Consider the following 20746-nt stretch of genomic DNA (forward strand, 5'->3'; position numbering starts at 1 on the left):
TAGATAGAGTGAATAGTTTAAGCAAAGGTCCGCACAGAGACTCGGCACAGTACCTGAGTACACAGCCGGGAACTCCGTCAGGGCCCGGTGAGAATACCGGCTTAACTAATTGAAGTTCATGAAGTAAGGAGCCTTCATTTAACAAAGGGCAGAAAATGCCATTCGACCTTGGTAAACTATATGGATACATATGACCTGGGTAGCTTTCCTGGGAATAGGTGGTTTGAAAAAATTGTGCAAAAAGATCGGCGATTGCCTGATCATTGTTTGCCGACATATTCAAAAATGATAGCGAGGATGGATGTGCGGACGTTCTACGCTTACTGTTTACGAAGCTGTAAAACTGTTTAGGGTCCTTTGAAAAACGTATCCTGCATCGAAGGAGGTAGTTCCTATAGCATTGAGCATTAAGAACAGTGAAATTTGACCGAGCTATTAAGTAATTAGAAAGAGAAGAGGGAGAACCAACTTCTTGAGATTTTTTAAATAGTCTTGATTTTAGGTTCGTTAGACTGGATACCTCTTTGGTGAACCAAGGAGGTTTCGCAGATCTAGTCGGTCATGAAAGTGGGACTCACGTGTAAAAAATTGTGTCAAGTACATTTTAAAAAATGTTTGTACCTACAATGACGTCAGTGCAAAATTTCTAATTAAGTTATTGAACTTCGTAAACTCGGCTTTACGATCCGCACGATCCGATACAGTAGGTCCAATATCTACCGACACTTCGAAAGTAGGATGATAGCAGTCTTCAGGTAAAGTGAGCGGGAGTGCTCGTGTTACCAACGCTACGGTCGGATCCGAGACAAAGCACAGATCAAGCAATCGACCCGAGGAGTTTTTTACATGGTTGACTTGAGACAGAGACAGGTCTAATAAGCCATCAATAAACTAATGTCGTGACATGGGCACAAGGTTGTTTGACTCGTTAACCGAAGACCAGACAGTACCTGGCAGGTTGAAATCCCCAAGAACTATTTAATGGTCTTTATCAGATAGCGAGGAAGAAACAGTTTTTAAGGCAGACAAGTGCTGCTCGTATATTAGTACATCCGAAGTCGGTGGAATATACGAGCAAGTGACATAAATAGACTGGCCGGTAAGAATCAGTCTAACACAGAGGAATTCCAGGTCTCGGAGACCTGGACTAGTTCCGACGTAAAGTAAGAGTTTACTGCAATCAGAACCTATAAATTGTGTACCGATCTGCCAAAACTTCGGAACTACGAATGCACGGCTTTAACCAGGTTTCGGTGAACACAATAACATGGGATGACAATGTGAAACTATCCATAAAAAGAGTGCTAAGCTTACTACGAAAGCCGCGAGCATTTTGATAGGCTACAAAGAGGGATGTTAGTTGTTTGACTGCAAGGAATTCCAGTGGGAAGAGGTGGATGGAGCAGAGGAGGAATGAGCAGAGGAGGAAGGACCACTGGCCTCACTACTAGGAATGGTTATGGGGGGCCTATTTTTCTTCTTGGCCTTAAACTCTTTCACAACCAGGTGCTCTGGCCAAAATTTGGAAGAGCAAATGGTCTCGAAATGAGTTGGAGACACGCTAATTTTGAAAGAGGATATCTCCCTGGCCCAAGAGAAATTAAACTTATCCACCTGTAAGCCAACGGCTTTTATTTTGTTTTGTATAAAAGCAGGTACATCATTAGATGTGAGGTCATGGGCAAGCCGAGAGACAAAAACTTGCCGTTTTGGTGGGACTCCCACCAGAGGTTTTGGCACCACTGATCTGGTACCTGTGACGGCAATATCCGGTGGTTCGGGACGTTTATTAACTGGTGGGATCGAAATAGATGGGATGGGCTTTGGAACGGACTCGACAGACACGGACGTTACAGTACTAACTGGCTGCATGTTCTCCGAGATGATCGATTCGGTAGCCGAAACTTGATCACCAGCAGTTGTCGTTGCCCTTGGAGTAGCGAACGAAATTAGCTGCTGCACTATCGAAGTGGACGGAGACAGTTGATCAGCAGCGAGCGGTCGAGGGACAGGCACTTGCAGATCACGAAGAGTGACTTTTTTGCGCCTAGGAGACTCATTCAGCACTTTAAAACTGCTGAATTAAGACACCATGGTTAGAAGCCGATCGTACTGCTTTTTAAAGCCCACGGTCAGCTCCTTAAAGCCTTTTTGCGTCTGCCTCATAAACGTGACCATGTCATTCTCGACAGACCGACATGCCTCGTAACTGTAATGCAGACCATTACGCTTTGAAATTGCGCCTGAAAACCCAATACATTTTGCGTGCACTACGTTATCGCAGAGCCAGCCAGGGATGATCGGCTGGTCGTGGGTGATCTGCTTTTTGCAAGCCTTGGCGGAGCACACAACCAAGTATTCCATTATTTTTATTATTTATATTTAATATATTTTCACAAAAATTTCACATAAAATTATTTTCACAAAACAAATAGCAATGGGACCAGTGTGCCGACCAAGTGCTTAGAACACAGAAAGTGCACAGAAAGTATTGAGATCGAGAGAGGGAGAACAGTTACTCGAGTTAGAGAGTGAAAGGCGCAACTACAAGAGATAGGGGTTAATAGTGAGGGCGTACTTACAACAAGAAAAAGCACAAACACACAACTAACCTAACTATTCAATAATTATAAGAAGAATTATTTAAAAAAAACCCGGTTTTTTATCCAAAATATAAAGAAAAATACGGAGCGCAAAAAAAAACACGTCTGGTCACTACGAAAGAGAACGATCGTTTTCTTGTCAGCTAAAAATGTCTGTTAAAATTTTTTTAAACTAACATCGGTAAGATGTTACCCACGTCGCAGCAGTGCAATGCTGAGGGCGGTTCTGCTCGACTTTTTCGGAAAGCTCGTCGGTGGTGTCGGAGGTGCAAGCAAGTAAATTCTGCTGGGAGCAGCACAACCAACTTCCAGTAGCACCCCTGGGTGGGTTTTTAGTGCCCTTTCTTTTGTTTCCATTGAAAATGTTAAGCTTTCGGCATCATCAAGACTACAATGTTACTACAATCTACAACTGACTACAATCTGTCCCAGAAAGAAAGTACCAGAAGCAAACTTTATATTTGTATCAGGATAGGATAGGGATTTTAGGTATAGGGTTGAGCGCCCAACTGCCAGAGTATGGTATTTTAAAAAACAAACCCTCACCTCTGAAAAAAAATATTTAAAAAAATATACCAGACTTTAAAAATAGTTAAAGAAAAGTTCTGCATTAGAAACAAAAAAATTGATTACAGACATTTAATGTAAGATATCCATCAGAAAAATCGCTTTGGTTCCTTGAGAAACAAAAAGTTCGATTTTGTCGTACATATTTGAATCCACATTATTAATCGTCAACAATCCTAAACTTTCCCCTTTAGTTTTTTCCACTTCAGATGCATTCGCACAATTCCATTTGTTATGGACGGCTTTCTGAGGTAGCCGATAACCGACAGGGCTGGAGAAGAGGACCAGACAGCGGCCTCTGCTGTGGATCCGAGGAGGCTGAAAAAGGGTTGCAAGGTGACAGGAAGGATAGAAGGGAACGTGGCCGTGAAGGTTAGGTTGAGAGGGTCAGTTTCCGGGAAGAATGACAAGAGGTCGGTCGGCAACCTAAAGTAAAAGTGAGAAGAAAAAAAGGAGACAAAATAAAATCAGTGCCCAGGCTCGTATAAAAGATAACAACACGAAACCGACAATCGGGAAGAGAGGCGACGACGGCGCTGGAAGGAGAAGACGGCAGCAGCGGACACCACGCAGAGAGCCGACAGCAGGGTCAGCGCCAAGACTGGCCCGGCCGGAGCACTGCAGAAGGATCAGAGTGCCCAATCCAAGGGAACACCCCGCACAACGCACCGGCGCCCCGCACACCGCAGCGGCAGAGCGCACCATACATTACACACGGTGCACACCCATCACATACGCACCACGCACTGGCGCCCCGCACAACGCAGCGGCACAGCGCACCACCCATCACACACATCACACTCATCACACACACATCACACCCTCTAAAAACCCGCACGTATTTATGTAGAAATAGCCACCCATATTAACCCTATTATTACAATGATATACCGAAAATAAGCCCCATCACACATACATCATACCCACTCATACCCACTACAACCTCATTCGCACTTTGTATATTCATTCCCGGGAACACTTAATCGATTCACACTTAGCACATACAATTTATTTGGACTTGATAGTTCAAAACACAAGTCATCACATAAAATAAAATAAAATACAAAAAAAGAACAACAACCAAAAATATGTTAGAATAGGTTTTCGTATAGGTCCGTTTAATTAATCCATGTAAGCGGAGTCTATTTTTCCCCCCGAATACCAGCCCCTTTTCCCAGCGTATACATATCATGCAATAACTACTAACAAGAGCTCTTTTTAGTTTAAGTTAATCATTTAAATTTGCATACCACTTTCAGCTTTGTTTACATAAAATTTGGGGATGCCACCTCGGGCAAAAGAGAAATAGAGTGCGTGTATTTTTTTTGAATGTTAGTATTTTTTATGTTAGTATTTATTTATTCCGCAAAGTGAATGTCAGTCGAGGTATAAAAATGTTTTAGCAATTAAGTAGAGTTATAAAATTAAATATAAAAAAATGTTGAAGTATGTTTGAAAACTTGAAAAGAAAATGAAAATGGAGTAGAACTTACTAGATTGGGTGGGACGAGAGAGGTCGGAAGAGTGGAACCAGATGTTTATTAATCGGGAGCGTGCAACATTTTGAACGCTCATGGATGGGAGGGACTCGCAATGGTCAAAGAAACACCGACTGACCCCGCCGAGGAGAGTGCTAACGTAGACGCGTGTAAGAAAAATTAGATCTGTCCGTTACATGCGAGAAAGTAGGTTTTTTTGTTAAATCCGTCCCCTGGCTATCGGGTCGAAAACACCCCTGACTTCCCCGAGAGCTAGCCGGGAACGATAGACCAGGGCGGCAAAACGGCGGATCATATCACATTTAAACAAAAAGTCTCCGAGGAATTATTCCTAATTGAATTACAAGACACAAATTATAATTGCAACATACAGACAACCTTTACAATTGGATCGATTCGCATCGAAGATTTTCAATAAAGAATTAAAGGAAACAAGTTTTGGTCAGGTCGTGATGGGATATCGAGTGGAATGGACGGACACCAGTTGACAGAAGCCAATCGTATTATCAGCCAATCAAGGGTATAAGCCACGCACATGCACACAGAGCACGGATATCCAAATGAAAGGAATATCCGCACATGCACCTGGAACGGAGCTACAAACGAAAACCACACCTGGGGCTTACCGGGTTTTTTTTTCTGCCTAAAAATTAAGCTTCTCTCAATGTCAGCAGCACCCGCAGTCAGTCAGGCAAGGTTTAAAGCAGGCTCGCTCAAACATGTTGCAACTATATACATATGAACGGGAACATCCGGTTGCAACTTGCTGGAGTATAGCCATATACAGATAGTCCAGGCAATCAGGCAGCCAGCTTGCCAGGGCCAAAACTATTTATAATAGAAGGCTTCCATTTGTGGCGCATGGAATGATAGACACCCAACACAAAACTTGGACTCGACAGACACGGACGTTACAGTACTAACTGGCTGCATGTTCTCCGAGATGATCGATTCGGTAGCCGAAACTTGATCACCAGCAGTTGTCGTTGCCCTTGGAGTGGCGAACGAAATTAGCTGCTGACCTATCGGAGAGGACGGAGACAGCTGATCAGCAGCGAGCGGTCGAGGGATAGGCACTTGCAGATCACGAGGAATGACTTTTTTGCGCCTAGGAGACTCATTCAGCACTTTAAAACTGCTGAATTAAGACTCCATGGTTAGAAGCCGATCGTACTGCTTTTTAAAGCCCACGGTCAGCTCCTTAAAGCCTTTTTGCGTCTGCCTCATAAACGTGACCATGTCATTCTCGACAGACCGACATGCCTCGTAACTGTAATGCAGACCATTACGCTTTGAAATTGCGCCTGAAAACCCAATACATTTTGCGTGCACTACGTTATCGCAGAGCCAGCCAGGGATGATCGGCTGGTCGTGGGTGATCTGCTTTTTGCAAGCCTTGGCGGAGCACACAACCAAGTATTCCATTATTTTTATTATTTATATTTAATATATAAATAAAAAATAAAAAAAAAATAAAAATTATTTTCACAATACAAATAGCAATGGGACCAGTGTGCCGACCAAGTGCTTAGAACACAGAAAGTGCACAGAAAGTATTGAGATCGAGAGAGGGAGAACAGTTACTCGAGTTAGAGAGTGAAAGGCGCAACTACAAGAGATAGGGGTTAATAGTGAGGGCGTACTTACAACAAGAAAAAGTACAAACACACAACTAACCTAACTATTCAATAATTATAAGAAGAATTATTTTGAAAAAAACCCGGTTTTTTATCCAAAATAGAAAGGAAAATACGGAGCGCAAAAAAAACACGTCTGGTCACTACGAAAGATAACGATCGTTTTCTTGTCAGCTAAAAATGTCTGTTACAATTTTTTTAACCTAACATCGGTAAGATCTGTTAAATTTTGGACTATATAACTTTGAATATCAATATTTTCGGATACATTGCGATAACAAATTATTTCAGGTACTTTTGAAAAATTGGTTTTTGGTCAGAAAAAGTGTTAAAGTTCTCCATCGTACCCACGTCGCAGCAGTGCAATGCTGAGGGCGGTTCTACTCGACTTTTTCGGAAAGCTCGTCGGTGGTGTCGGAGGTGCAAGCAAGTAAATTCTGCTGGGAGCAGCACAACCAACTTCCAGTAGCACCCCTGGGTGGGTTTTTAGTGCCCTTTCTTTTGTTTCCATTGAAAAGGGTAAGCTTTCGGCATCATCAAGACTACAATGTTACTACAATCTACAACTGACTACAATCTGTCCCAGAAAGAAAGTACCAGAAGCAAACTTTATATTTGTATCAGGATGGGATAGGGATTTTAGGTATAGGGTTGAGCGCCCAACTGCCAGAGTATGGTATTTTAAAAAACAAACCCTCACCTCTGAAAAAAAATATTTAAAAAAATATACCAGACTTTAAAAATAGTTAAAGAAAAGTTCTGCATTAGAAAAAAAAAATTGATTACAGACATTTAATGTAAGATATCCATCAGAAAAATCGCTTTGGTTCCTTGAGAAACAAAAAGTTCGATTTTGTCGTACATATTTGAATCCACATTAGTAATCGTCAACAATCCTAAACTTTCCCCTTTAGTTTTTTCCACTTCAGATGCATTCGCACAATTCCATTTAAACAAAAAGTCTCCGAGGAATTATTCCTAATTGAATTACAAGACACAAATTATAATTGCAACATACAGACAACCTTTACAATTGGATCGATTCGCATCGAAGATTTTCAATAAAGAATTAAAGGAAACAAGTTTTGGTCAGGTCGTGATGGGATATCGAGTGGAATGGACGGACACCAGTTGACAGAAGCCAATCGTATTATCAGCCAATCAAGGGTATAAGCCACGCACATGCACACAGAGCACGGATATCCAAATGAAAGGAATATCCGCACATGCACCTGGAACGGAGCTACAAACGAAAACCACACCTGGGGCTTACCGGGTTTTTTTTTCTGCCTAAAAATTAAGCTTCTCTCAATGTCAGCAGCACCCGCAGTCAGTCAGGCAAGGTTTAAAGCAGGCTCGCTCAAACATGTTGCAACTATATACATATGCACAGGAACATCCGGTTGCAACTTGCTGGAGCACAGACATATACAGATAGTCCAGGCAATCAGGCAGCCAGCTTGCCAGGGCCAAGACTATTTCTAATAGAAGGCTTCCATTTGTGGCGCATGGAATGATAGACACCCAAGACAAAACTTGCCACAATTTTTCAAATCTAGATTTAACACCTCGAATGGCAATAGAGACAGCTCGTCATCCTCTATCCTTGGTGTTTTGGTATTTGCTGCAATAAACGATCTGATTGGTATAAGGGGCTGGCTATTAGTTTGGGACTTTGGGGGCCCATTAACAAGTTACTAAAATTCACATGTTGATTAGATTTGAGTTCCCAATAGTCATAGACTTTAATTAGCTATTTAAAATAGTTCTTCCAAATTTCTTAAAGTAACAACAGTGGAGGAACTTCCAGCAGAACAAAATTATATTTCGATCTAATGCAAATGAAACTGAGACTGAAAGGATATATAAGAGAAATTAGAAATAAGCCAACAATCCCTATACTATACCATATACAATTACTATACTATACTATGAAATTCATAGTAGAATCTTAGAGCTACAGCATTATCTTACAAATTAAAACCACTTTGTTTCGCCCTTTTGCCGGGAAGGAAGGGGGCGGGGATAATTTTTGAAATACACTGGTTTCAGTGTGAGCTCTTATGGTCTCTGAGAACTAGCCGACAAACAAGACGGAAAGACGGACGGTTTTATTTTCTTTGGCAGAACTTTTTATACCCGGTACTCGGTAAATAGGGTATATTGTATTTGTGAAGAAGGACACAGAAGGAAACGTTTCCGACCCCATAAAGTCTATATATATTCTTGATCAGCATCAATAGCTGAGTCGATAGAGCCATGTCTGTCTGTCCGTCTGTCCGTCTTGTTTGTCGGCTCGGCTATATATATACTGTATGGGGTCGGAAACGCTTCCTTCTGTGCGTTACATACAACCGGTATTCGCACAAATACAATATACCCTATTTACTCTTTGAGTACCGGGTATAAAAAGCACGCATATTTGTTATGGTTGGCAATCCGTTTTCTTCATGTTTTTCTTTTCTCTGTTTAATTTTTTTGTTTTTTTTCCCCTCAAAGGCAAACGGATGCGCACTTAACCATAAATGCGCCATAAAGAATGCAGCACAGCAAGCGGCAGCACAAACAATGAAATGGCCATTAAAATCTTCTAATTTACAAAATCAGTTTGCCGTTGAAGCTAAGCCAAAGTGCAGCCGAGAAACTAATGGCTATATAATGAGGCACGCCCCAGCATGGGCTTAATCTCCATTGGGGGTCTGTTCGCAGGTTCTGTGTCGCCTTTCCCTAATTTCTCGCAAAATTCAAGTGCATTCTCATTTTAACATCTCGTTAAAATTGCAAGTACAAACTGCAAGAATGACACAAACAAAGCTCTTCCATCCACTTTTTGTATGTCTTTTTTGTGTTCCATAATTGGCACACGCTGTGCCAAAAGCTTTTTTTAGACAAAGGCTGTAATATAAAGATATAAAAACACACAGAAAAACAACGAAGAAGTCGGCTATGTAAATATTACATGGTTTAGATTGCGTTTCTACATACACACAAGAAAGTGAGTCTCTCAGCAGCCAAGTGAAATATGTTGTGCCTCAAGATCAATGGGTCTGGTCTGCTTTTACCACAAAATCTTCCTGTAATGAAATTGCAAGCGTAGCCCAAACAGCCTGAAGGCAGGAAAAGTGAATGCTAGAAGGTCTGTGCCCAAGCGAGGTAGAAATACATTTGAAAAGGGTTTCAAGTTTCTAAAGAAATCCAAATGCGAAAACAAATATGTACACAAGCGTGCATTAACGTGCATCCTCAAGAATGATACTCAGCTTTAAAAGAGCTCAAAAGGGAAATCTAAGCCAGAAAAAAACTAATGAAGAACAAATCGGCCAAATCCATAAAGAGCCTAAAAAGAAGCAATGGGAAAACTGATAACGAGTCATAAACTAGGAAACTAGTTCTTTAATATCGCTGCCTAAATAAAATGGTTGAATGTATACCTAGAATATGTACCAGCGAGGTAAATATTAAATAACATTCCACAATATTTCAAAAGCACAGAAATAGATTTTTCCCACATGAACCACATCACAAAGAGGACGAAATCCGCCCAATCTGTTGAGATGGATTTCTAGCTACCTGTGTTCTAGGTCAGTCGGTGGCATGACGCAAACGCAAAACGAGCAGGAATGTTTGTGCTTCAAACGCGTCACATCCCGGTACTTAGTCATCATATCTTTAACTTAGTGCTTTTTTCGAATTCAACATTTAAAACTTTTTCTTTATCTGAAATCTACATCTACATCACTTCTCCCGCCAACACGCTTTTTTAGCTCGACACCCAAAACACATACTGCATGAGGCAGAGTGTGCGAGCGGGAAAGAATGAGCAACAAGAAGCAAGCATAAGCAAAGCTACTGGACGTTGTGGGGTTGGCCATTGCAAATTAAATTCTTCTTCATTCTTCATTCTAACTAGCGCCTTTGCCCCATTGCTATGCAGCCCTCTTACCGCTCGCTGGCTACTGCTTTGGCGGTCCATATATTTCATAAAAAGTTGGTCTGGATCGAAGCGGCAAAATCTGCATAATAATGATCCTATCCACTTCCAATTCGATAACACTACTCGACTCGATTTTGCCGCTTCGATCCAGACCAACTTTTTATGAAATATATGGACCGCCAAAGCGGTAACCGGCGAGCGGCAAGAGGGCAAAGGCGATGGAACCAAGCGGGAAAGGTTATGTGGACCAGACGACTCATACCCCAGCTTAGCACATGGCTGCAGAGAAGGCTGGGTCAACTCCTAACAAGCCATGGCTTGCTTCAAGCGGTATTAGCCCCCTTCAGGAGATATGCTTGGGTCGATCATCGATCTTACATTCATAAGCAGCTCACTCTGTCGATAGGCGAAGTGGAGAGTAAGCGAGAAGTTTACGTTTAGGATCCATTTCGCTTGCGGAGAGAACCAAAGGAGAGGGCAAGCCAAGAGCACCGAGACTAAATGTAAGGACGTTCAAGGGTTCTCTTCTCGAAGCCAATTGGGGCTCGACTTGCGAAACGGCAGACAGCCTGGCTGTGAAACTTGGAAAACACCTAGAGGAAACGTGTGACGCGGCACTGCCAAGAAGGAAGCCGAGGAGACGAGGGTCACCCTGCTACTAGTGGAATGAGGAGATTTCCAAACTGCGAAAAACATGCCTACGGTCAAGGAAGTGCTACAAGAGAGCGAGGGGTCGGTCAGAGTTCGATTCCGCGGGAGAGGATCTCCGACCATCAAAGCGAGCCGTAAAGAGAATAGGCAAATATGCGAGAAAGCGGAATTCAAACCTAGGGGGCATACAAGGTCGGTACTAAGATCAGACGTCAGGCAGTGTTAGATGTGACGTGCCCGAGGCTGGTTCGTCGCAGGCGTGGAGGCGCTATTTCTACAGCACCCACTACAAGAGGTGAGCGTCACGCGAGAAGACCTTGAAATGTGGACCCCGATCTCTATGGGGGAGGTGGGAGCAGCCATAAGGAAAGTCGGAGACAAAAAGGCCACAGGACCAGACCGGATCCCCAACAAGGCGCTAAAGCTTGGCGAAGCCACTAGGCCAGGGCTGTTGGTAGATGTCTATAATAGTTGCCTTCGGGAAGGAGTCTTTCCCAAGCAGTGGAAGGGGCAGCTCCTAGACCTTCTGCAGAGAGAAGACAAGCCGCCGTAGGAACCGTCCTCATACAGGCCAATATGCCTGCTGGATACCGTCGGCAAAGTCCTGGAGATTATTCTACATAGCCGACTGACCCTGGACATCCGGAACGCATTCAGCTCTGCGAGCTGGAGTCTGATCAAGGAGACGATTGCGAGAACCGGAATCCAACCCATCTGCTACGTATAGTCGATAAATATCTGTCGGTACTGTGGTACGAGACTGAGGAGGGACCGAAGCTCTACAGTATGACAGCCGAAGTTCCACAGGGGTCTGTTTTAGGATATCTTTTATGGAGTATAATGTACGACGAAGTCCTGAGGATCTAGCCTCCGCAGAGATAGCCCTGATCGTGGTGGCCAAGAAGCTCCAGGAAATAGAGGAGACGACCAACGTGGCAGTCCGGACCGTTGACAACTGGATGGAAAGCGCATCACTGGAGTTGGCCGGCCATAAACGTGAGGCAGTTCTCATTACGAGCCGGATGGAGGTGGAGCACGTGATAATTCAGGTGGGTGACGCGACTATCAGGTCACAGGACTTAATCAGGTATCTAGGCGTGATGTTAGATAACCGAATGGTTATCCAACCATGGAGTCCAAATGGACTCTAGGACGCAGGCAGCCCTGTGGAGCCCTCCTCAACATTGGCGGTCCCAAAGCAGGACGACGGCTACTCTTGGCAAGAGTCAGTCCTTTCCATGGTCTCCGAAGGAAGCTTACAGTGCCCTACAGCCTCTTCGCTATTCGTGTCCTCACGAAGTAGAGGGGATCTACCTTCTCACCCAATTCCTGACTGTTCAAACACGAGCGCTCTCCCGAGTGTCCCAAGTGATTCAATGCGCGAGGATCCAGAGCATGTGTTCTACCTTTGCACTTGAGTGCAGTTCGTCCCGCCACCAGAGGAGCTGATGACTGCCAGCGCATTTGCTACACCGTTTTAGGCATCCAGAGTGATCTGTGAAGATGTGAAAGGGAGCGACGACCCACTTTTTATATTTGTGCACAAAGTATGTAACATACAGAAGGAAACGTTTCCGACCCCATAAAGTACACATATTCTTGATCAGCATCAATAGCCGAGTCGACTGAGCCATTTCTGTCTGTCCGCCTGTCTGTCCGTCCGTCTGTCCGTCCTGATGAGCGGCTAGTACTCAGAGACTACAAGAGCTAGAGCAACCAAATTTTGCATCCATTCTGTATGCTAACACTGTTACAAGTGTATTTAAAAAATGAGCCACGCCCGCTTCCGCCCCGCAAAAGAGCGAAAACCTCCCAAACCTACAATTTTGAAGATAAAAGAAAACTAAAAACGCAATTCCGTAGGGAATGACCATAACTATCAGATCTCCAAATTGGTATCCGATTGGATCATTATTATAGCCAAAATGAAGAAATAAATTTGCAGTGGCTAAACCCACCCTTTCCCGCAGCTTTTGTTGTTTTTTTCACATTCTCTTTCACACTCAGCTTCGTGTAGTCAGCGGCCTTTGCCTCTGTAGCGAGTCTGCAGTATGTGGGTGTAGGGAAGGGGGGGCGAGTTGTTGTAGATGTAGATGACAGTTATTAGAAAATTAAAGTTATTAGAAAGTTGTAGGAAAGCACTTGCCACTCAAATGTTCATCTGCTTACACATGCCAAGCATGTCCAAATAGATACATATATGTATATTGTAGAGTACATATGTAATTACATACATACATACATATGTATATAGTAGATATTTAAAAAAGTAAATATTTGTTGTCTCCTTGTCTTTGGCACTACTCACCATTCTCAATGGTCTCTTTGGCACAGGATATTATTTTGCCTTTGCGACGCCGCAAATTCGATTCGAAATTGTCATCGGTAATATTATCCTCACCTCCAGCTCCGACACCCGCTCCTTGTTGTCCATCTCCGGCTGTTGTTGTTGCTGTTCCTGTTTCCGTCGTTGCTGTGGCTGTAGACTCGGGCACATCCTCCGAGGACTGACGCTCTGGATAACCTAACCTAGGTCCTACACTTCCACTTCCATGTGAACTATCAAAACTTTGGCTCATCCTGTTGTGCCAAAAACTATTTCGCTGATTTGTTTTGACTCAATTTTTGTGTACTTTTTGGCTGTGAGATGGATGTTAAATTTGTTTTCGGTTTGACGCTTTTCAATTGAATGTGTTACAATTTGTGCCTGAGAATAAACATTTTCCGCGAAAATTAGTCCACAAAATGGGTCAAAAGGTGTAGTGCGCTTGTTCATAGCTCAAAAAAAAAAAAAAAACTGTCAAGTTAAAGTTCAGCCTGAAACTATACAACACCAGTACTTCTAGTAGTCAAATTCTGGTGCAAGCTGAGCTTTCGCACGCCCTCTGGTGGATGCAATTCACCACAGTGGGCAACAAATATTTTTATCGAATTTCGCTCTGACTCACAGTCCCAATTGCTGTTTGTTTCCCACTGTAGTTCTGACAAACAGAAGAGGGACCGAAAATTAGGCTGGGAAGAGCTGATTTCCGGAAAAAGTAGAGCGAGCCTTCTCCTCGTGGTATTCAAAGAGTACAGACGTACATATACGTCGCGACCACGGCCATATGGAGCGAACATAAAAAGAAGACAGAAGAGGTTGCTGCCAGTTACCGGATGAGTTCCGAATAAATTACCCACGGAACACCGGAGAAATACCTACGGCGTCCACTGGGCCCATAGAAGGGCATATTTTTGGAAGACCACCCTGGCCCCCACCAGCAGCTTTAGCACAGGCGCGACCCAGTGTCCGAAATTCGTTCGAGAGCGGCCTCAACAGCACCAAGACAGAACAGCCGCGATCGAGCTCCTCGACCATCATCCCCCGCCTACAGAGGCATGAGAGCAGAAATTAGCGAGTTGGGCTGAGTGATGTGACTATCTGACGATCTCTGACCCAGGCCTTGACGGAATATTTCTATGTGCGGTTCAACATAACCTGCCTATGTACCGGTGCCACCACATGCTGGCTTAACATTTTTTTGTTGCTCCCCTAAACCAACTAAAATCAACGGCATAGTGACAGTGAAGAACAAAATACGAAACTCTATATGTCCCACTGTGCATTTAAAACATATGTGCACTTGCGAGGTCATTGACCCGTAGAGGCTACAGGCCGTGCTCTTCAAATTTATACTTGTGTCCCCATGTCATCGCTGCCATGTCTGGATTCAGACCTCGTTTTGAATTTGATTAATACAGAAAGAAAAGTAGTGATATTTAGCGCAAGTGACAAAAACATTAAGAAACTAACGTAAAATTTACTTATTCCATTAAATTAAATTTTAATTTAATTTAATTTAAATTTTAAATCCAACCCCAAAAAGAAAGAATTAAAACAAACGGAGGGAAATCATATGTTTATGTGTGTATGATCAATTGTGTGTGCTCTCTCTTAAAAGCTTTCAGGTTCGCTCTCCCATCGCCGAAAGATCTTTTGGACATGGATGACATAAAGCAAATACGTAAGTGAAAGAACCTATTTTATTGCTAATCTTAACTTGTTAGAGACTTTACTGCCATGCACATTAAATAAATATTTGATCGGTCTTTCTTGTTCTTGCGATTTCGGCCAACGTAAAGCTTGCGAGCTTTCGGAGCTTCTTCAAAGCTTGGCTTTATCTATGGAACTTTACACTTATGAGCATTTAATTAGAGCCAACATAATTTCCGTTGGATTAAAAATGAAAATGAAATGAATGAATTAAAAATAATTACATATTAATCCAAAACATATCGAACTAAATTAAAAATTTACATTTTGAATACAATTAAAGGAATCTAACTATTAAACTTATTACAATTAATATTTCCTTATTCACCTTATTCACTTATTGATATATATTTTGTAGCCCCTTTATTTGACAGAAAACAACTTTTTTTATATATTTCTCTTTATATACATACATACCCATATATAAGGAATGAACTTCCATTGTTTATAATAAACCTATCATTAATTTGTTGAAAACGAATTGCTAGAGATTTTTGTATTAAGGAGCCATGCTACTGTGGAATATAGAATAACCATGACTAAAAAGGGATCATCCGAAACTATTATATCTCTTGGAATTTATAGGATGATCATGGTTGGGTGGGCAAGGACTGCCGCAACAAGACCAGCGCAGCCGTCAATCATGGTGGATATGTATTTCGGTGGTTAAGTTTTCCCCTTCCGGTTACTTCACCTTTCCCTATCCCCCTCATTCCCTCCCCTACGTTCTAGCATAGGTCTGCACGCGAAATTAAAATGAATAAGAAATAGCATCAATGCGAGCACGTAACAATAAGCAATTATCGGAACCCCCCCTTCTACCGATCATACAGCCGGAGCCAGCGCGGTGCGCCCTCCTTATTGGTTACACCCCCGACCAGCTCGAGTGGCACAGCTACAACAACTATTGTTGTAGGTGACATGCTACAAAGGATACACTCACTAACAAGCGTAACCGAAAGTTTAGTCAGGAAAAACTCGAATCAAGTTAAAAAAAGCTTTTAAAAAAATGCAAAAATTGCAAAGTGTTTGCGTGTTGCCAAGAAAAATGCAACACGCAAACGACAAAGGGAAAATGTTTTAAAAGAGAAATTTTGCGCAGACTTTGTCGGCAGACTTTGATGTCTTGGTTGGTCGATTTCACATCAAAGGGTGGGGGGGTTAAGTCATTACCTTCAGCGAAAACGACAGCGATGAAGACGAAGACTCTCCCCAAAAAGAAAAACCCACCCAGCAATCCAAAGTGCGTTCAACTACTACGCGTAGTTTTTTCTCATAGCCGAAGAACAACCTTTTCGGTCCCCTTCAGGAGAATAACACTGAAAACTGTTTGCTTATTTCATAATCGCTTCTGCATTTAGGTTAAACAATTACCAAAAACACCACACACTAACAATAGTTAATCCACAAGCCAAAAGGGCTGAACATTTTCATTTGGTTTACTTGATCTCTCAGGCACAAAGCCATTCTATCTCTCGCTCATATTGCTCAAGTATATTATTTCGTTTCATTAATAAACTGTTTGATATTACTTTTCTTTGTTTTTGTTGGAATGTAAGTTGGGAAGCAGGCCGAATGCTCCTGCTTGCACGCTGGGAAATGCCGCAGAGACTGAAACCGTCTGCCTCCACATGGCCGAGGCCATGGTGAAATTCCACCACGAGGAGCAGCCAAGCCATGAAGTAACTATAAGGAGGTCTCGTCGGTGGCAGAATTACTCGCCGCTTTTTCTTAATGTCAGTGCTCGTTTGCTTGTCGACGCGGAAAGTTGGTTGCGGGCAAAATTTTGTTTTCAAATTTTTTCAAAATATTTTTTTTAAACAAAGACTACTATCATGTAGCAAACTATTAAAAATTAAATTATGAAACAATTATACTGTTTTTTTCACATTTCTTTCAAATGGTTAATCAGCACACTCCATTGTCGTTGCCCTCACACTTACAGCGAGAGCCCTTTCACTCGCACTTTTCACTCGCACGAATTTCTTAGTTTTGCCGATGAGACATCCTTATAGTTACTTCATGAGCCAAGCCAAAGGCGTGGTGGCTTTGTCATTTATTGATTTTGTCTCGGCTGTGCGTGTTCCGTAAAGACACAAAACGCAGCGAAGTATCTTTTGTTTGTGTGAGGGGCGGGGCGGGTAAGATGATTCGCAGACGCAGGGCGAGGCCAGACGAGGCATTTCGAAAAGCCGGCTTCAAACCGCCGGAGAGAGACCGCCAAAGAGCGAGAGAGTAAAGGGAAAGGCAGACAAACAACATACATGAAACATGAAGGATGAGTCCACAAAGACAAACATATGATTGTGCTTGATGCAAAGGCAGAGCTCGAAAGGTATGTTGTTTTGAAGGGAATGAAGTGCGCCGCAGATAAAGCAAAGAAAATGGGAAAATATTACCTAAATATTGACTCAAACGTGGTGGGTGAATTTACTTATTATTGGATTAAAGATATTGTCAATGCCTTTAGGAATTTCCCCATCGTAGCTTTCACATTTGTCACGCAACTTGGCATGGTCTGTGATTGGATTATCCGCTCACTTATCGAGACATTTAAATTTTGATTAGTATACTTCGTTCACTTTCAAATGGCTTTTGGTAGACTTACCCAGCCCGGAATATTGTAGCCATGGAGAAGTTATTCACGAAGATCTGCCGCTGCTGCGTCACCAAAGTGCATAAAAGGGAAAGTGCTAGAAAAGAAAGCCACCAACCAGAACCACTATTTTGTGCATATGTATGTACATATGTGGGGGTTTATGTTTATCTATATATATAAAAGAAAGTCGTATTTTGTAAAGCACTTATAACTCGAGAACGGCTGGACCGATTGCCATGGTTTTTGATTTGTTGGATTTGTTTCCGTCGCGAGTAGCAGAATACATCAGAAAACAACTTATGGCCTGTTTGTTGCGGCCTTAAAGCCAAAACTTTATTTTTTTCTGAAGACATCATGTGGGTGTTCAGAAATTTGTATAAAAAGTTCATTTGTTCATTTGTAAATATAAAGAGAGAGAAAAAAAAAATAATAAATAAATAAATTTGTTCATTTGTTGTTCATTTGTATTTGTTTAATCATATTTAATATTTGTTTTATTTATTTGTTACATCCAATACCAATGATGAAATCACGCCCTATCAAGTTGGTAGATATGTGAACTGCAATAAAGCAATTTGGCGTATATTTTCATTCCCTATTCACGAACGTCATCCCACTGTTTTACATTTGGGGGTGCATCTAGAGAACGGTCAGAGAGTATATTTCACAGCGTCGAATGCAGTTCCTGGTCATCCAGATATGCGTTCTACTGATGCTCTTGGTCGTATTTACACAGTTTATCCGAAGAATGATGAATGTTTCTATTTGCGGTTGTTGCTGGTACATGTTCGAGGGCCAACATCATTTGAATCACTGCGAACTGTTAATAGTATCGTGTGCCCCACATTTCGTGCAGCATGTCAAGAGCTAAATTTGCTTGAAAACGATACTCATTGGGACACGACAATCGCTGAAGCAATTATTTCTGCATCTCCAAGTCAGATACGCACATTATTTGCTATCATCATATCAACATGCTTCCCATCGAACCCACTTGACCTGTGGAACAAATACAAAGATAACATGTCCGAAGATATTTTACATCGAATTCGCGTCAGCTCAAGAAATTACGATCTTGAGGTGAATGAGGAGATCCATAACCAGACTTTGCTCTTGATCGAAGATATGTGTTACCTCATGTGCGGCAGTTTGTTAGTTAGGTTAGGAATGCCAGCTCCAGATCGCGGAATGAATGACGCATTTAATAGAGAATTGGAACGTGAACATGAATATAATCCACATGAACTAATCCAATCAGTTCAAACGAATGTACCTCTGTTGAATCCTAAGCAGAGGAAAGTCTATGATACACTGATTAATGCAATTGATGATGGAAATGGCGGCTTATATTTTTTGGATGCCTCCGGTGGAACTGGGAAGACATTCCTCATGTCATTGATTTTGGCCACTGTACGTGCGAGATCCGAAATTGCGGTAGCAATTGCTTCTTCTGGAATAGCGGCCACATTGTTAGACGGATGCCGTACGGCTCACTCAGCGTTAAAATTGCCATTAAACCATTCAAACTTCTGAACAACCGACATGTAACATTTCGAAAAACTCCGCAATGGCCAAAGTTTTAGTAGCATCAAAAATCATCATACGGGACGAATGCACAATGGCGCACAAACGCGCATTAAAAGATCTGCGCAATGACTCGAGATGTTTTGGTGGTGCAATGATTTTATTATATGGCGATTTCCGACAAACACTACCAGTCATTCCAAGATCTACTGCTGCAGACGAAATAAAGGCTTACCTCAAAGCATCAAATCTGTGGCGATATGTAAAGAAACTTCAACAGTCTGTAAATATGAGAGTTGCAGTGTTGAACGATCTATCTGCTGATGATTTCTCGAAGCAATTGCTGACTATCGGTAATGGACGTGTTCATGTAGACAAATCGAGCGGTTTGATTTCATTTCCTCAAAATTTTGGCAATTTCGTATCATCAAAAGACGAGCTTATCAACAACGTATTCCCGGATATCATTGCTAACCACAAAAATACTAAATGGTTAAGTGAGAGCAATTTTGGCCGCTAAAAATAAAGATGTAGATGACCTCAATCTTATAATTCAAAATCAAATCTATCGACTGTGTAACAAACGAAGAAGAAGCCACTAATTATCCAACTGAAAGTCTGGGCACAGGCCATTAGGTCACGGCCAGCAGTAATCACCGGTATGGCAACCTTTTGAATGGGCGTGGCCAACTTATAGCAACTTTGCATCCTCAAACTTTTGAATGGCAGCTGGTGGGTCAATTCCGCTTACCTATGCACAAAATATCATTTTCATTTAGTATTTTCTTTTACTCTTGCTTGTAAGTGGCGAGAAACTTACCTTCACCGGAATATGATCATATTTCGAAAAGTTGATTCCCGAAGAGATGGTGGTGCCGAAAATCTCAGCTTCATCGGTGGATGGTTCCGGAGGGATGTAGAACTCGCGCTTCTTCTCGCCATCTTCGCCGTCTTCATCGCCCTTGTTGTTATTTAGGTCATCCTCATCATCGTTGTTGCGACGACGACGTTCCTTACGTTCACTGCGATATCCACGGTCACCACGATCGCCAAGTTCGCCACGGTAGGGATTAAAGCAACCACGACGTCCTTCGCCTGAATTATAAATGCATTTTATTAAAAATTCAATTAAAAAATAAAAATTAAAAAATTATTAAAAAAGGCAAATAAATATTAAAATAAAGTACAGAAGGGATATAAATATGCAACTAAAATACAACAGAGAACTAAATTCCACAAAAAAAAATCGCTTCGTACGCTTCAAAACTTTTATGCCCAGTACTGTCAGTATATCTGTGTTTTAGAGGTTTGTGTCGAATTTTACACTTTTCCTAAATATGAAATCTACATCTACGGCTCCCAGTGACGCACACTGCGTGAGCCACAAAAAACAAGAACAAAAAAAGCTGCTGGACAGGATGGGTGCCACTGAATATGAATTTAATTAATCTAATCCCAATTCAATGATCAGTTAGATAGATGTAGTCATTCCCAACGGAATTCTGTTTTTTGTTTTCTCTTATCTTCAAAGTTGTGGATACAGCAGATTATCGCCCTTTGTGGAGGCGGAAGGTTGTGTCAGTGTCAGTACTTTTGTGTCAGTGTGATATACATAACAGCCGTCTGTAGGCAAATTCGGTGGCTCTAGCTTTTATAGTCTCTGAGAGGTAGCCGACATACAAGACGGACAGACAAACAT

The 20746-nt window shown here is 42.1% G+C and overlaps 1 protein-coding gene and 1 long non-coding RNA gene across 11 annotated transcripts in view; both read right to left on the bottom strand.

Moving 5' to 3' along the window:
* LOC117591556 (anoctamin-8) overlaps positions 1-16530 on the bottom strand; it is a 45787-nt gene extending 29257 nt beyond the window's left edge. For 8 of the 10 annotated variants that reach the window (XM_034284851.1, XM_034284860.1, XM_034284856.1 and 5 more), the window contains exons 1-2: positions 16299-16530; positions 13200-13598 (exon numbers count right to left, since the gene is read on the bottom strand). In XM_034284851.1, coding sequence (XP_034140742.1) covers positions 13200-13470 — 271 coding nt within the window. In that variant the 5' untranslated portion in view covers positions 13471-13598; positions 16299-16530. Of the gene's footprint in view, positions 1-13199; positions 13668-16298 lie in introns of those variants that run through there. The other 2 variants (XM_034284853.1, XM_034284852.1) reach the window with 2 other exon arrangements.
* A 3238-nt stretch (positions 16531-19768) lies between these two features.
* Positions 19769-20140, bottom strand: LOC117591558. The gene is made up of 2 exons (XR_004574419.1): positions 19868-20140; positions 19769-19798 (listed from the first exon to the last, which is right to left on the bottom strand). It is a non-coding gene; the product is annotated as an uncharacterized LOC117591558 (long non-coding RNA).
* Positions 20141-20746: the final 606 nt, after the last annotated feature.

This window comes from Drosophila guanche, unplaced genomic scaffold, assembly GCF_900245975.1.
Source record: "Drosophila guanche unplaced genomic scaffold, DGUA_6, whole genome shotgun sequence".
Classification (NCBI taxonomy): Eukaryota; Metazoa; Arthropoda; class Insecta; order Diptera; family Drosophilidae; genus Drosophila; species Drosophila guanche.